General features: G+C 40.4%; 2 protein-coding genes across 5 annotated transcripts; both read left to right on the forward strand.

Annotated features, from left to right (window-relative positions):
- Positions 1 to 4521: 4521 nt before the first annotated feature.
- Positions 4522 to 4722, forward strand: lenep (lens epithelial protein; the record flags this gene model as incomplete). The annotated part of the gene is made up of 1 exon (XM_079561805.1): positions 4522 to 4722. One exon carries the CDS (start codon positions 4522 to 4524, stop codon positions 4720 to 4722), a length of 201 nt encoding a protein of 66 aa, XP_079417931.1.
- A 596-nt stretch (positions 4723 to 5318) lies between these two features.
- On the forward strand, positions 5319 to 16590 carry pbxip1b (pre-B-cell leukemia homeobox interacting protein 1b). 4 transcript variants are annotated; one of them, XM_079560930.1, is made up of 11 exons: positions 5319 to 5428; positions 7851 to 7904; positions 8463 to 8571; positions 8659 to 8696; positions 9475 to 9859; positions 11582 to 11794; positions 11905 to 11928; positions 13122 to 13174; positions 13276 to 13386; positions 13466 to 13700; positions 15089 to 16590. In XM_079560930.1, the coding sequence occupies exons 2-11, from the start codon at positions 7860 to 7862 to the stop codon at positions 16294 to 16296; spliced, it is 2421 nt and encodes an 806-aa protein (XP_079417056.1). In that variant the 5' UTR covers positions 5319 to 5428; positions 7851 to 7859; the 3' UTR covers positions 16297 to 16590. The 4 variants fall into 4 exon arrangements, with proteins under 4 accessions (XP_079417056.1, XP_079417058.1, XP_079417057.1 ...); XM_079560932.1 differs by having other exon boundaries at positions 13276 to 13374; XM_079560931.1 differs by having other exon boundaries at positions 8472 to 8571.
- The last annotated feature ends 1563 nt before the right edge of the window (positions 16591 to 18153 follow it).

An 18153-nucleotide genomic window follows, 5' to 3' on the forward strand; every position in this document is an offset into this window, starting at 1 on the left:
ATTTGGAGCATTTTTATTGTTTTTCTTTGCATTGACAATCCTTGGGTTACCTTTTATGGATATATTTGTACAAAACTTAAGAGAGATTGACGTAAACTGGCATCAAAGTCTAAGCAATTAATAATCCTTTGCAAAAAATCTTGACAACTATGCCATAGCAACAGTTTACTCTGTGTGTTGGTGTTTTGCTTCATGAGGGATTTGTTTTAGCTTTCGCAGCTCTGTGAATGAAAGTGGCTCGTGTTAATTAACGTAAGTGTTTCTGGAGCTCGGCTAATGACAAGTTTCAAAGCCAAATGTTGTTCCTCTGTGTGCTGTTTTCACAAAGTGTTTACTGTATGACCGGGGGAGAAGACGCTCGCCCCCCCTTTTCTCTGTTTTCGTTGTCATGCCGTTTTGATATATCCTTTTTAATCGTGCCTTGTTTCTTCAATGCAGTCACTCCGATGCAGTCACCTTGTGTACTTAAAAATGTACTTTCTCTGTGGGAGAGAAACACAAGCCTACAGTTAAACCACAACGCAAAAACACCGATGTTTAGAACCAGTCCGTGATGGCAATCTCACTCAGTACTTGCATTCTGCGAACAGCCACAGATACTTGATGTCAGCGTTGGACAGATATTTCCTTTGATGATTTGTAGATAGCTCTTTTTTTTGTGGTTGTTTAGCTTTGTATTTTTTTGCTGGACACTTGTTGTTTTTACAGTTGTATATTATAAAAACAGAGTTAAACGCCGCAGCATTAAGGTAGCTCTGACAGCCGACTTAAATGTCACAGTGCGTGTCAACAGAGGATGCAATCTTGGCAGGGGTTCTTTGTCAAGCTTTTAACAGTCGACTACAGTTTAGGTGCAAGAGTGGGCTCATGCATGTGAACCAACGTTCACTTTCATAAACAAGAGGGACAGCTGGGTCCGTCACACACAGACTGCGCTGTGAATATGGGATTGAATAACCAAAATGAAATATGAAAATGTGATGTGAATGATGGGTTGCATTACAACTCTGGAATTTAATGGTGATGTAGGGCTGGGGTACACAAACTTTTCAGGCCCCCCAAAATCACCAAGCAAACGGGATCTCCTTCTGTAAAATGTAATTAGCATTCATGAAAGGATTAAACAACGAGGACCCGTGCAACATACAGCTTTAATGCACAACGCAGAGTCAGGAACACCACGTTTTAATGCACTTCCTCCGCAGACCTGCATTAAAACTGTATAACGCACGGCTCCGAGTTGTTTAATCCGCTTATACCATGGTCCCACAACTGTTCATTTGGGCCGGTTTGCTTCTTTTTTTTAAAGTCCTTTAAAGTCCTTATTTTATTTTTTAAAGTTATTTTACCTGAAGCTAGTTCCAGCTCAATTGTCTGTCGTTACTATGGAAAAAGCTGCAGTGGAGTGATATATAGAATGTGATTTAACTGTTGCCGAACTAACGAAAATAGTGCACACCAGTTAGTATTACAATTCTCACCGACCATGGTATAATTTAAATTAAGGTGAAAAACATTTAAAATCTGGTTTAATGGTGTTAGTTTGGATTGTGTATTTTTGATAGTTGGCAAAAATACATCAAATTCAGTGTCAAAAATATTGTCTCTGTAATGTAGGGCAGGCAGGGTACAGTGTACAGTGGAAGGAATTTCTCACATTTCTGCCGAAATTGGTCAAAATGTGGTCTGATCTTGATCAAAATCATAAGCATTAATAAACAGTGTGTGCTTAAACTAATACCACCCAAACCATGTTATCATATTTTTAATGCCCATAACATGTAAACATTCACCGGACAGGGAGGCAAAAGTAAGTGAACCCAGGAATATCTCTGAACTGCAACATGTTTGTAAAGAGGAATGGTTCAAGATTCATCTAATCTGCAACTACAGGAAAGCAGCTACAAAAGAAGGGTCAGCCAGCTAATACAATGGTTCACTTACTTATTCCTTATTAATGTCTCAGGTTTTTCTGTAAAATATCTTGATAAACTTCATTCATTTTTCCATTGATGATAGCAATTTCTCATCAAGAATCCGAAGTTGTGCGCCGCCTTTCCTGTCCGTGCATGGTTGCGAGTCTTGTGTGAACAGGCCCACCTGCCTCAGCCTCATCTGTGACTTTGCCGTTTATCGTTGTTCATCACGGTTGCCTTTGCTGCATGAAAATGGTTTATTTCTATATTGTTGTTACTGTGGGTGGTGGTATTGTTGATAATGCTGTTGTAATTTAAATTTGTGTTTGTTTGTTTTGAAAGCCAAAGGTTTCTTTCAAATTGTGTGCACAGATAATTGATTTTTACTCTATGCGTTTTAATACTTTTTGTTTTTGGGTGGGGGGAGGGGGGAAATGTCTGTACCTGAAAATAGATTGCATATAAAACAACATTGTATCATCAATCTCTGTGTTTTTGTTTTGTTTACTCTTTACCTACGTTTTTAAAGTAGAGAAATTGTAAACCTCTTTATAGTCCCTGTACCTGATATTATTCCAGGTCCCTGCTTAACCACTCACCTGCCATCCACCACACAAACCTTACACATGCCACGAAAACATGACAAAAAAAAGGGACAAAAAAAACACAGAAACAGGGCAAAAAATCAACATGAACGTGCCAGAAAAGTCACAGTAGCACAATTAAAAAGCAATAAAAAAAAAGCCAAACTGGAGAAAAGGTGATTAAAATTCTTAAAGGAACAGGCCACCGTTTTTCCATACTGAGATATGTTGTTACCTGAGCTTAGACGAGTTGATGCGTACCTGTCTGGTCTTTGTGCATGCTCTCAGTCACACACAATGATGTTGTTAGCATTTGGCCACTCCCAATGTATTCCTATAGCTCCAAACAGCGGTGAAGTTGAAAGCTACCAAGCTCTTCCACGGGCACGCACAAAGACCAGACAGGTACACATCAACTCGTCTAAGCTCAGGTAAGAACATATCTCAGTGTGGAAATACGGTGGCCTGTTCCTTTAAGATTAAGTGAGTGGTGAAAGAAGACATTTGTGAAAAGACACTGTATACTTAATTAACACATTTTCAAAAAAGTGACCCTGAAAACTGAAATGGGCTCACAAACTTGTCCCTGTGAAAAATTGGGGTGTTAGAAATGTGCCAGGAATGTTGGGAATTAGTTTAGACACAACTCACTCAACATTTACTAACAATGAACACAAGCTAAATTACCCCAATCAGGTATAGGGTACGTACCTGTCTGGTCTTTGTGCCCATGGAAGAGCTTGGTCGCTTCTAACTTAAACCCGTTTGGGGCCATAGGAATATACTGGGAGAGGCCAATGTTAACAACATCTCTGGTCGATTTGCGTGACTGAGGGCACACAAAGACTGGACAGGTACTTATCAACTTGTCTAAGAACATATCTCAGTATGGAAAAATTGTGGAATGTTCCTTTAATACAGCAGGCGGATATTAAAATCATATACATTTATATTATATGGATAAAATGTATCAAAATAATACACCAATTACCCCACAATAAACATGAAAAAAGAGACATTTAAAACCTTTAGAAAAAAATAAAAAATGATTTCATAATGATACATATTCAGACTCTTTTCATCAACTGCAGAGCCAGGCCATCGCTCCTAATCAAGGTTGTGCTGTTCTGAACATTCATAATAGTTTGAGTCATTGGCACTGAAACAGAAAGGTACAGCTTCTGCATCAGCCTGAATGTGACTATTTTGCTCATGCTCAAAGTATTATCAATGCCAGACTGTCTAGCCCCGTAGTGGAGCCGTGTCTTCAACATCAGGTTAATCATCAGTGTGTCTGAGTCATCACGAATTGATACAAGTCCATTCAAATCATCACACGTTAAGTTGCAGTACAGCATGAGTCACTGAATTTTGTAGCTACATTTCTCATATACAGAACTTTTGATGTTACAGACAAATGTCCTTTTTAATTGTCCGTAGAGGCAAGTGAGTTCAGAAAGTAATGTTATCAGGTCCAATACAAAAGAGGATTACTTTTGAAACTCATACAAATGTGAGTAATTCAGGTATTGTCCAAAAGTACAAGTTCGTATACAGTTCATACACAGTGATCACCTTAATGACTGACCCAATGATGATACTTAATGTTGAAAACACATTTGGTATTTTGAACAGACTATAGGTATACTGACACAGTGCTCACCCACATTGTTTAACATGTTTTAGCACATGCACTCTGGTCTAGAGCTTGTGTTTGCCCCATACTGTCCGGAACAAAAGACCACTGAGGGGCATGTTGAATATGCCAGAAATGTCCTCTTTGAGAGAACATGTTTGAATGGGACAGTATTGGGCTGATTCAGGCATTGTTGGTGCCAAAGGAGAATTTGTGTACATCAGAAGGAACTAGTGCACATCACTCAGCAAAAAGAAGGCTAGAGAAGGAGCAGGGCGTGAACAGGAGGTTATAAGTATTTGAGTTATTGAGTTTACTGTGCGTGAGGCTGCCAGTCTGATTCTGCCAGGCTGTTTGATCCACCACTGTATAGTCCTCTGGAGATATGCACCCTCAGCGCCCTCTACCACAGGCCATGCCAGCCCCTTCCTCCTCAATTGGACAGCTCCTGCGGGACATGGCCATGGGGATGGGCAGGGGCAAGAACTTCCTTGGAGGAAACGTTGCCTATGGATTCATCCAGTCCGCCAAAGAGTGCCTGTATTTTCTGCTTTGCTGCTGGTGCATCAAGGAGATACTGGACTGACAAACTATTGATTTCTCATGAGCATCTGGTTCAACTAGTTTTTGATACAGCTTTTGGCACATGAGCTGCAGGTAATGTGTGACAACTATTAGTAGATCTATGTGACGGTGATTCAGTGGTTATCACTTTACTGAAATTATTATTATTATCAGCATTGTTCTTATTATCAACATTGTTTTTATTTTTACATATAATATTTCTCTGATTTGATTTCCACAGGATAATCCTTTGGGATTTCAGTGAAACACACTGTATTCATTTGCAGTACATTTAATAAAACATTGAAGTGAATTAATGAAAATGTTGCCTTTTTTTTTAATACAATTAAGAACTTTAGTTTCAAGTACATTAAATACCCATGAGACATAGTTCACCTTTTCCATTAGGCTATACCGTAAACTTTACTCAATAGTAACTGTACTACAAGAACTACCACAAAAACAATAGAAATGTGTTGTCACCTGTGCGTGTCCATCATAGTTATAATAGATCCCTCAACGCACAGCGATATGAGAGACACGCTTCATCCCTATTGGACAGAAACACAAATGGGGCGGGATCCTTGGACATCGTGCTTGTGATTGGACGACGGCTTTGTCACTCGTGCAAGTTTCGGGGGCACGTTAGAGTTCCTAAACTGTTGGATGGAAAGACGGGGAAGTGGATCTGCTGCTGATGCTGGCCGCTGCCTGCGAGAAAGATTTGGGTAAAGTTCTTACGGAGCTTTTTGTGCGCGTTTGTTCGTCGCTAGTTTATGTTCGCACCGCGGTGTTGCCTGCTTTGCTTTTCCTTGTTTTTATACTCGTCGCGCGGCGGGGGTCGATACAAAGATTTAAACACAAATCCTCTCCTTTTAAGCAACATGTGTCATCGTGTAACACAGAGATGCTTTGTGTCCAGTCCACTCACTCTGTAGATTTAGTTTGTAAGTTTGCAGCTGTGGTTCTTGCGTATGATAAAAGCCATATGGCATTTCCTGTCACTCATGTTTACCAAGTGCGTGTTGTTAAGTGCGCGTGTTAGAGTCAGATGCTGCATCACAGTCCGTGCACAGCTCTTGTCTCAATGCCTTGTCCTTATTTGGTCGTTTTGAACCAGGAACAAGGGAATAGGATTGGAACACACTGAAGAGAAGATAGATAAGGGAGAGAGAGACACTTGCCCCCATGGAAACATGTAAATCCTTTAAACGCTCCTGCTCCTGCCACTGTTTTGTTCCCTGCTGCCTTCTCTTGTCTGCAGCCCATCTCATGTTGGCTATATTTAGGCAGCACTATTTAAACCCCCCTCTGCATGCTCAACAATGCTCTTTGGGCCCAAGGCAGGATTCAGTGGACTCCTCCCGGGACACACTCGATTAGAAGACCTAAATTGCAAAGCAGAGAGAGAATCGAGCTTGGCAAGTGAAGTGTGTCACTCTCTAAGTGATGCAATCTGTGACACTGGGCTTCTTTTTGTATCAAGGAACGGTAAAACATTCTGTCTTGCAATGGGAATGAAGCTTTCTACAAATGACTTGCTCAAACCTCTATGTAGCCACCGTTAGGCCAGTGGTTCTGAACTTTTCACACAGTCCCACAAGAGAAAATATTTCCAAGTTCCACCAGGTCAAGCTCCATATCAAATCATCAATCAATAAACAAGGTCTAAATTTGACTAAATTATAGCTAAACTTGGTGAAAACTAGAGCTGCACAATATATCGCGAAAAATATCTTATCGCGATATTAGCTGATGCAATATCCGCATCGCGAGAAGCCACAATATATCGCAACATCACCATCGCCTTCATCTGAATGAGATCGACCCATTTTTTTGCAAACTCAAACTCGTGCATTGAACTCATGTGTAAAGGTTCAGTTTTAGTTTAGCATTTACTGGCTTTGTTAAATTCTACCCTTGTTTTGGTCCTGATTGGGTGTTTTTTAAGTCTTCTTTTGACACAATTTGCTGAAAAAAATGGAACATATCGTGTTTGGTGAAATACCGCAATAATATCGTTTTCGCGATATTGCACAGCTGTATCGCATATCGCAAGTCACTGCGTAACCAGGAAAACAACTCACTTAAGTGTTTTACTGAAGCATAAATGGATTATATCTGTTTAAATTGAATAAAGTCCTTAAGCACCACCTGCAGAAGCTCCAGTACAACCAGTGGTCCACGTACTCTACTTTGAGACCCACTGGGCTCGGCCATTCTGTAGTATCTTCAGAATAGTGTAGCCTTAGTTACTGGCCTTACTGCCAAATATTTTCCACCACTAAAAGGCAGTGAGAGCAACGGCACAAGAGTCGAACAAACTACTAATGAAGAACTCAATGCACTAGTGAATGAGACTTCCTGCACGCAGTCACTCCGACATGTTTGGAGCACCTTACAGTAGCGGCTTTATTGGCATTATGGGAGAGGCTGAATGGGGGGAGACTTGTATTCAAATTCTGAGCATGTGTAAGCAGGATGTAAATCTCCTCTGCCACAGCTGCCTCATACACACTGCTCTCCTCAGATTCTGTGGTGTCAGGAATATTCACGGCTGCTTTTCAGAGTACTTTATTGTCCTTTTAGCTGCTTTTTTCATCAGGGGTTACCACAGCAAACCATTCACAAGGTAATTGCACTTTTTTTCCCCACTCAATGGCCTTTCTGTCATAATCAGCAACATTATGTGACTGGATTAGAACATCGCTGGTTTTGTCCATGAATACATCAGGCCAAGTGTGTTGCATATTCTCTCTGTAGATGATTTTCTATAGGGTGCTCCAGTTTCCCCCCACACTCTAAAACATGCACAACAGGCATCAAAGTAGCACCAACTAAACCTAGCGCGAGGTCTGGAGATGAGTCCCTTGTGCGCAGAGGTCATTTCCATACACGGAAAAAAATAATGTATAACTTAACAGCATGCAGTAGATTTTTACAGCCGGTACAGTCCAGTTTGTGGGTATATTTATCTGTTTTATTATGAACGATTAACAAAAACTATTTACTTTAATCATAGTGCATTTTTCATCTGTATTATTTATGAAAGTCCTATTTATATATTATGTATAAACCTGTGGTCATGTTGTTTGTCTCACTTTTAGGTTGAGAGTTTTAACCATTTCTGTTTCTCTGTTGTTGGTACAGTTGGGGGCCATGTCTAGCAGCTCGAGCAACAGTTGGACAATTCTCACTCCTGAGGTCAGACACGTCTTTATGTTTTTTTATTAGCATTTGAGTGGAAATGCAGACTAGAATATGGCATTATTTGTCACTTTGACTTTCTATAGCAGTGATGTTCTCTCACTTTACATTAAATGGTATATACAGAGTTTAAAAATGTTAAAATTGAGTATTTTCCTCCCCCTATACTGTATGTTCCAGCAATGTCGTAATGTGTAGAATGAGCTCAGACCTATTCACCACAACTGCCTCTAAAATCTTGCACTCCAAATGGTGTTAATTCGGGTCCAAAGTGCCGTCATGCACAAGCTTAATATAGAACCTGCAGTTACGTGTAAGACCTGAGGTGGCAGTAGTGAGCATAAAAATGACCAACTTGCATCTAGTCCCTTTAACTATCGCACTGGTACAGGATTAACCCATCACCTTTACGAAATTTCGTTGTATAACTGTACAATGACAAATAAAGCATTTACTTACTTACTTACTTACTTAATCACTTACTTACTTACTTACTTACTTACTTACTTACTTAGGATTTTGGAGGCTTGGTCTTACTTGTGATCTCCTGTTTAGAATCAGGAGACCGCTGCTGCTGCTGCTGCTGCTGCTGCTGCTGCTGAAACCCTGAGGCCTCTCACAGAGAGAACAGAGCGCCAGGATGAACCTAGTGAACTCACAGAAGGTTTCTTTTTCTCACTTCAATAAATGAAATGTCTGTGTGTTTTTTTTTTTAATTTCTCCTATGGATGTTTATGTTTCAATTCAACAGGTGATGGTGCACAGGCGTCATCTGAAGAAGATCACCTGGTAATTAAAGTGTTATTACTAGGGGTGGGCCACATCCTATCGCATATTTTTATTGCGATATCATTTTTTGATATCGTTGTAATTTTTGATACCGTTGTGGACACAATATAATTTATGTTACGCTCAGCTCCATCAAAGCAGCAGAAACACTGCCTGTAGAACACGGGGTCAGGTGCTTAAAAAGTAAAATGAAATGAAGGATGTAAACTGCTTGAGTAGATCATATTTGCGAGGAAATTAGTATGCCGTAAAAAAGAATAAAATATTGCTGAATTAATCTTCCCAATAAACTGGGATTTTGAAATAATTTATCCATTGTCAATTATATCATCATTATATCGCCCTGCCCTAGTTATTACTACAGTTATTACATTTATTTGCTTCAGCAACTATTGTCTGTAAATGCCTTGGTAAGAACAAAAACTACAAACACCAAAATAGCTGTAACGGCTTTGGTTTTGTGTAAGATCTTTGTCGTACAGGAAGTATACAAAAGTTCTTGGGTTCAGTGGATGTTTCCCCTCTCTCCTCAAATGGCTTTGTCAGTAATTTGTCATATTTTAGCAGAAGGCTGAATAAATACTGGTCTTTCAGGGTGGCTGTTTAGAATAAAGATGGTGGTGCCAATAACAAGCTAAACCCCTCCCTTTTAGGAAGGTAAATATTTAGCCTTCCGCTGAAAGAACATTAGTCGTTTGCAAAGAGAGGAAAAACAATGTCAAAGCTAAAACAACCCAGTATAGATGACGTCTTAGGAACCTTTGTGTTATCTTTTTAGACGGCAGAGGAGACCATAACAAAGCCATGTGAAGCAGCAGACGGTGGGGCGTGCCTGTCCTCCTCTGCTCCGTTGGAAGTTCTGCACAGCCCCATCCCAGACGCACAAACCGAGGATCCGCCTGTGGACGCGGGACTGTCCAGCACTGAGCAGGAGTCCTTCTCTGACTCTTACAGCCACCTCGGCCCCTCCACAGAGGACTGCTCCACTGCCCCACTGACCTCTGAGACTCTGGGACCCCTGAACTCTGAGCAGGAGGAGGAGAGGGGTCCGACTGATGTTCGAGATGAAACGCAGCATCAACGTGAAAGCAAAGAGTTTCAGGAGGAGGCGTCAAAAGAGGAGACAGAGGCAGCGGAATGGAGTCCCTTGAAAACAGCACAAGGTATGAAGACTATGCACTTCTTCTAACATAGCCGAAAAAACATAAACATTTGTAACTTAAAAATGTGAAAGTAAATCCGTTTTAGTCATGATTTTCCTCATTTTTTTCCATTTTTGTCTAGGTTTGGTCTTGTTAGTAGGTTGTGTTTTGACATCATTTTGAGACACTTGCCCCAAGAAAAAAATGCTTTTATCTAAGTTATGTAAATAAAAAGCAATAATATCCTTATTATGGACTTAGAGGAAAAAAAGTGTCCGAGGCACTCTGAGAGGTAGGATAAAAGTCCTTTATTAAGCAGGGGGCGACAGCGCGTTTGGACCTGGCACGATCTTCATCAGGGCCTCTCAAAAAGTGCCCAAGGGCCTCTCGGACACTTTTTGCTCAAAGAGCCCCTGAACATTTTCTACTTCTAACTCTGGACCCACTGATACACTCATCTTTAATCTTGATAATATCCCTATTATGTTGCAAATCTAATACGTATAGTGTAATAAATAAATCTAATTAATTCATTCATGCTTTTAAAAACAGATTTGGAAAATGGCTAAATTGTAAAATTGAGTCCGCCGCTTCATGTCCCCCCAACGTGCGGCCAATTTAGCAGCATTTTGGACGCTCCGTAGTGAAATGACACCAGCGGAGAAGCAGCGACTTTCTGATGATCTCCGCCCCTTTCCCTTGAGTCTCCATGGCAGAGGCATGAAGACGATAAAACTAAAACACTTTGAAAACTCATGGCTTATTGAGAGGTTTTCCTTTTTAAAGCAGACAAGGAATATCTTAAACAGAAATAACCATTTTTAAATAAAGGGTTATGTTAACTTAATGGGCCTAATTGTAGCTACATTATGAAATATTAATGAGCAGGACTCTTCATATGAAGAATTAATTTTCTTCATATGAAAGATCAGGAGACTTTTTAAAGTTTATTTCAAATAAAATCTATTTAAAATCGTCCAATGTACCTATTTATTATAGGCACATCAGTGGTATTTCAAGACTATTTGATTTGACATTTATTTAACTCTTTATTCATGAAATTGCTTTGATCCAGTATTAAAGTTTACGGTTATTGGAGGAGCCAGGGTTAGTAAAGGAAATGTTCTTCCAGATACATGAGCATCTGGAAGTTCTTAACAATTGAAGACATTTTCCTCTTCACTAATTAGTGTACTACAACTTCTGAAACTTTACTTGTCTTTTATTGTCGGGAACCAAAAAAGAGGCAAATGAACGTTGTCTCGACACAATCAAAGCTGCATAATTGTCTTTTTATGTTGTTTGGGGAAATTGGAAATGTAACTTTGGGCAGACTAAATAAAACCGTGCGCAGCGGGGTAAAGTAAAACAGCGCTTCGTCCCATGGGGAGGCTCGAGGAGGCTTGTCTAAATGATCAAAACACCTCTTTCTCATGAAATAGATGTTACTGTATTTCATTCGTTATCACAGTGGTTCCCAAAGGTGTCTGGTAGTTCATTAAAACAATATGTGCAAAATAAGTAGAGCAGTTCTCACCCACATGATTGAAAAAGGGTATTTGATTAAAAAAAACAGTCCAAGGTTTAATTGTCTCTTGACATTGGTGTTATTTTTATCGTGACTCATCTGTGTGGGCCGTGGTTTTGGGCCGTGGGGTCAACCAGCAGGGGAACTCCGTGGGTCCCTCTTAAATCTCCGTGTACTGCCCGTGAGTTGATTCCTCTGATGTGTTATTTTTACAGACCCCTCTGTCCAGACCGAGTCCATCACAGCGCAGGAGCCCGAGCTGCGGAAGAGGCGCTCTCTGCTGGAGCAGCTCGGCAGACACGATGAGGAAGAGGAGGCTGAGGAAGACTTCCAGCTGCCTCAGAGAGAGGAGGACTCTGGCATAACGCTGAACAAGTGCATTCTGGGAGCTGTCATTCTGCTGGGCCTCGGCACTATTTTTATCTCAGGTAAAACGCCATGCTGGTTTATTGGTCATGTTAAGACGACTTTTCTGTGGTGCATTTCTATCATGCAATGATGCCCCGGCGGCAGAGACTGAGCTGTATTGTACCTGCAGGTGTCTTCATGGACCTGGATGAGGGTAGGCTTCTCTGTTTCTAGAGCACGCTTCTCTCATGACACTGGTTACACGCCTGGTTGCATTGTGCATGTGAAAATGTAATTGTGCACAGTGTTCTGCTTGCTTTCTTATTGTGGAAATGAAAACCTTGTACCATGTTTGTTTATATCATTTTTATTCTTAGAACAAATCAGCAAAAGTGTGAAACTAATTATTGCTTTGAAAATACAGTGGTTTGAAGCAGGTTTGGATACAAGATATGATCTGTGCCAGTGTTTCCGCGGGGCCTTAAAAAGCGTTACATTTGATTCACACTGGCAATAAGTCAAATATTTTTACTGTATAAGTTGATCAAACATACAAAAATGTCCAAAACCACTTTCAGTTGCAGGTTTGGCTGAAAATGTACACATTGTTTCGAATATCAAAATTTACCCTCCTTCCTCGGGTACTGTTACATTTTTTAGATACCGGTACTTTAACAATACTTGATTTTCGATACCGAAACCTGAACGATTTTTTGACACCTTTGCTGAATTATTTGTCGTATAGAACCATAAAACTGAGCAATAAAGTTAATTTGATCCTTCTCCTTCCATTTCATTTCTTTTTTAATTGATCTTTTGTTTGAGGTGAAGCAATCAAGAAACTGCCTTTAGCTACAAAAGGGCAGACACGTTCCACATTTTTTTTTTCACTTTTTTTTTCCTAAGTTGCCTACATTTTTATATGCGTTTTTTTCCCAATTTCCCCAATTTTTTCACATTTTCCCCCAAATTTTCCCTTTTTTAAAAAAAAGTTTTTTCCCCACAAATTTTCCCACATTTGCCCCAATTTTCCCAACTTGTTTTTCCCAATTTTTATTTTTATTTTTTCAACTTGTGTTTTTAAATTTCCATGACCAATGGCATCAAAACTTGAATATAAAGATTTTATATTTCTTTTCTTACCTGTTTGGTAACCAGCTCTACTCCTTCCTCTATTTGACGGAATTTTTCCAAATTTTAAGAAATAAATTGCAGATTTTCACGTTTGTTGCATTTAAAATATCATATTTAGGCTTTACTCTGGCATTATACAGCATTGCATTTGACTTGCTGCTCCCTGTAGAAACCCTGGTTGTATTTCCATGTAACTCAGTAATCTGATTCTGAATATTTAAGTGCTGAATATGTGTCTCAAGTACTTCTATTGAACTTAGTCTCTGTTTGTAGAAAGTGAGTATCCGAGTGGGGAGCTGAAGGATTCTGAGGCACCTGGAAAACAGGTCGGGCAAAGGGCTCATGTCTGTTTGCTCTGCTTTTACAACAACTATATTCTCTACTTTATTTAAACAAATGCTGTAATAAATGACTCCTTGTGTGACAGGAGTGGCTGAATCCTGTTGCTGAAGCCGACTCTGCAGAGCTCCTAAACAAGTTAAATAAAGGAAATGAGCAAATGGCAATGTTACAATCTCAACATCAGGTACAGGTGCATGTATTCTATTAATTCTACTGCGTTGTTTCCTGCACAATACATTCCTATGAGTTTTAGATACCTCTCCTGTACTTTTCAGCCACACAATGAGGAAGTAAAAGTGTCCCCGGCACAGACAGCAGAGGGCAGCGCTGAGCAGCTTCGACAGGAGGAGGTGGAGAAGGAAAACAGTAGGTTAAAGAGAGACATGGAGAGTGTTCCTGTGCTTCAGAAAGAGCTGGAGAAGATGAGGACAGAGCTGGAATCTGTGTCGGTCCTAAAGAAAGAAGTAGAGAGTCTGAGGTCCACACTGACCCAGTTAAAGCTGTCTGCAGGTACAGAGAAACGGGAAAGGAGTAGATGGTAGATATAAGTTGCTAGGTGCTAGAGTAGTAACGTGTGACCTTTCACTAAGTTAAGGGTCATCATCATCATCATGTTTTCTCATCATAACGATATATCCACGATTTGATGATCATTTATAGTAGAAGATTTTATTTGTGTCTTCTAAATTGCGTCAAATACAATTCTAAATATACTGTCATTTCACAGAACAAGAGAAAACATGATGATAACCTGCCTTTTCGAGTATGTGGACCTTTTGTCTTCAGATATGAAATAGACATGTTAACATCAACCATTAACCTCTTAACCCCCGCCTTAACGGAGTGCGTTTTCTCCAAATATAAAAACTAAAAAAAAACAGTCAAGAGATTGATAGATTTGGGTAAAGATCAACAGGAGAAAATCTGCTCGGTTAAGGCGGGTGGTAAGAATAACAGCCGCGTTAACCGAATGTACTTTCTCCAGTTTGGCTTTAAAAGACGTTTTATCGTATTTTTGTTGCTCTTTTGTGGCTTTCTTGGTGGTTTTTCATCACTTTTTAATCGTGTTATTGTTGAGTTTTTGTTGCTTTTTCATCTAATTTTTCTCACTTTTGTTGCTTATTCACCACAGTAGTCGTGTGTTTTTGTCGCTTTTTTGCCACTTTTTTTGCTTTTAGATTTGGGTGATGCCAAACTGGAGAAATGCGCTCGGGAGCTATAATCCGGTTCAATCTGTTTAGATTTCCACTGTTGTGGGTTTTTCGCGGAGAGAAGGAAAACTATATATTTCCATTTGCCCTTGTCATTTCCATTTGCCCTTGTCATTGGTAAAATTGTGCAATCATACCATTTTTCCATTAGAGTATCTGGTCATCGCTATGGCAAGTCCATGAAACATATGATAAGGGTTTCATTGACTTTTTTGTTTGGCACGACCAAATGGGATTCTCTACCAAATTGCGTACATTTCCACCAGACTACGTTTTTTACTCCCCATATAAATGTTATCGAACTTTTTTTTTCTTTTTCTTTATTTACATATCAGCAGTTTTGATACTCTCCTCAAAACTCCGGCGAAATTACATAGTAAACCGTACTATTAAGGGGTTCAATCCTGGTCAAATCCATTATCATTTTTCTCTAACATCTGTAACATGCTTTGTAATGGTTTCTATAAATCTGAACTCTTTTTGTTTTGGTTTTAAAGCCCAGCCACTACGATTGTCCAGTCAGAAAAACCTAAAAGCTGGCAATAAACCAAATTATATTCAGTTAAGGCCCGTGCCATCCTTTATTTTTCCTACTGCCATTTTGAATTCACAAACCACATGCCCGCCTTTGAGTTATTTGCATCTGCTGTACAGAATAGCTACTAAGTTATTTTTCCTCTCCTGCAGCTGCTACAACTCCCCCTGGTGGAGGACCAGAAGACGACGCCCAACAGCCAGCAGATAAACAGGTGCACAAGAAGGACAAACACGATAGAGGTGTGAGGGAGGAGTGGAAGGAGAAATCTGAATGGAAAAAAGACAAGAAGCAGCGTAAAGACGGGGGGAAATCAGAGGGCAAAGATAAAGAGAGGAAAAGGGACAGAGCTGAAGGTGAAAAGTCTGAGAAGAAACGCAAGGATGACAAGTACTCGAAGCACGGTGAGGACTCAGGAGACTGGAAGAAAGACAAGTCAAAGAGAGGAGACGAGGGGAAGTCGTGGAAGGATAAGAACGAGAAGAAGCAGTGGACTGGAAGTGATAAAAAGTCCAAGCATGATAAATTAAAAGAGGATAAAGAGTGGAGGAGTAGGGAGGAACGGAGAGATTTAAAAGAAAGCAAGCATCATGGAGGCAAAGGGCCGGGAGATAAGGAGAGGAAAAAAGGAAGAGGCGGCCATGAAGAAGAATACAAGTATGAGAGAAAGCAATGGAAAGAGAGAGACGGGTATGAAAGTCGAAACAGGAAAGACAACGGAGAGAATAGCAAAGACCAGAAGAAGAAGTGCAAGAAGAAGGAAGATGGGAGACAGTGGAGTAAGAAAGAGGAGTGGAATGGAGGTGAGAAAAAGCCTAAAAAAGAATGGCGTGAAGGTACGTCTGAGAAGCACAAAGGCGGCGACCACAGAGAGAACACATGGAGCGAGAGAAAGCCCCTGAAGCCGGCCGTGGGACAACCCGAGTACTGGGCCCGTCAGAGAGAACGGCTCCAGCACAGCTCCAAACCCCCGCAGCCCTGCGACTCCCCAGACGCCTGCGCCCAAGCGGAAGGGGTGCGGCCCGTCAACTACGCCGAATTTGAAGCCGTCCTGCAGAGTTACCTGTCGAAAGCGCAGGCGGCAGGAGTGGACGCCACGCAGATAGACGAGCTCAAAAAACTAGCCGCGGGGTCGTTTCAAAACGGCGTCTTTCCCCACGATCAGACGAGTTTTCGGGATTTCGCGGAAGACGTGGGGGATATTCTGGAAGATCTCGTCGAGGGAGAAGACGACAGCGGAGAGCAGGACAGCGCCGCAGAGGACGAGATGGAGGGCTTTGAACGAGAGGTCATGCAGACGTTTACGCGGGACAGGGTTCAGGGCGAGCGGAAGATGGAAAGTGGGAGAGGACGTGCCTGAAGTGAAGGAAGTGGAAGGTTGGACACAGGAAGCGGAGAACAGCGGTGCCAGAGTAAGGCGCGATTCAAAGGGAAACACTTCAGGAATACTCACAAACACATTCATTATCCTGGCCAACGCTACACAGGATGACCTCCTTTATTTTACCTCTTCCTGCTGTGCCACTGTCATTTCTGTTTTGCACAAAGTGAAAAGTGTTCCTACTGTTAAACGGGAACAATAGGTTGTGTTCATGGCGTTATTGATTTCTTTATTTATGATAGAGGACCAGTATAACTCTTAGGGCAATTCACGATTAATGAAAGAAATATTCTTTTTGCCCCTCATTTTTTTTTAATAATAATCTTGTGGCTTAAAGTCCTCTGCACTGACGACACTTGCCCTGAATTGACTGAACGATGCCTCCACTTTCTCACACCGGAGTGGATATGCGTATCATTATCATGCTTGACTCATACTTGGCTTCTGTTTGCTTTACTGTTGCTATGCTGGGACGTCACTCAGATCCTCTATTGAAAGGCAAAAGAAAAATCCCTTTTGTTTGTGAGACATTGAAATTTATGACTGTTTTTTTGTGTGTGGATAGGTTCTGTAATTAACCTATTACCACCCGCCATTTTCTCCAGTTCAGCTTTACACAAATGTAAAAGCTTCCTGACTAATTTGAAAGCTAAGACCTACAAAACTAATCTAAATGGATCTTTTTCCTCGCGTTGTTTCCGTGTTGTCACTTTTTTAAATACTTTTTTCCATCGCTTTCTTGTTGGGTTTTTGTTGCATTTTTTCCACTTTTTTTTTCTTTTGTATCATCCTCATTTTTCGTTTCATGTTTGTCCCTATTTTGACCTTTTTTTCAAGAACCTTTTTAGATTTGGGTAAAGCCAAACTGGTGATAATGTGCTCGGTTCAGGTTGGGGTTAAGAGGCATATTTTTTACATACATTTCTGGCCTGTCCTTCACTTCAATATTAGACTAAAGGATCTACATACTAAGAAATCACCCATAGAAACTTAAGTCGCCGCTTCCTATTTTCCTTAGATATTAATATGTGTTTTTCGTTCCTCTGAGCTAACTCTGTTCCCCAAAGCGTATTACTGTACAACTGCTGTTAAGGTGAGGCCTCGGCCAAGTTGTGAGGACTTTTGTGGTTTTAAGGCGGCAACTTCTTTCAACAGGTTGTTGTAGTCATATAATAACAGTCCATTGTTTTTGTTCATGGAGCTTAAGAAATGTTGACTCTGACTGTGCTAATTTGCTGATTGTATTTAACTTATTCGATAGATGTTTAAGGTACCTTAAGGAATACACGAATGTATCGACATGTTGAGCGTGTACATAAGAAATTCATGATATGCACTAGATGTCTATGTCTTTAATGATTTCATATGGAGTGTGTGATTTTTGTTTGAGTTTACTGTTGAAAAAATGTATTTTGTTAAGAACCTGTTTGAGAGCAAGAAATGTCTGTGTTAGACTTATGAACATGAGTGTTAAATACATTTGAAGATAAGGACTTTTATTTACCTGTGATTGTTGAATAAATAAGGTTTAATAAAGCAGAAATAGATCTAAAAGGCGTTTCCATGTTTGATCGCTGTAAGGGAGGACTGTACTGAGTGAGCTGGTACTGAGCCAATCAGAACTGGTTTAGCTTTTGTGCCTCTGGCAATTTCTCACAGAAACAAAGTTGCTCTGTAGACACAACACTGACAGTAAACCATTCATTTGAAATAGTATGTCAGCACTAACATGAGAGTACCCTGAACTTACAAATAAAATTAAGTTCTATGTTCGTTTCTTAAAGGTCATATACAGTTGTGCTTAAAAGTTTGCATACCCGTCAGATTTTTAGATTG

This window comes from Gobius niger, assembly GCF_951799975.1.
Source record: "Gobius niger genome assembly, chromosome: 8".
NCBI lineage: Eukaryota > Metazoa > Chordata > Actinopteri > Gobiiformes > Gobiidae > Gobius > Gobius niger.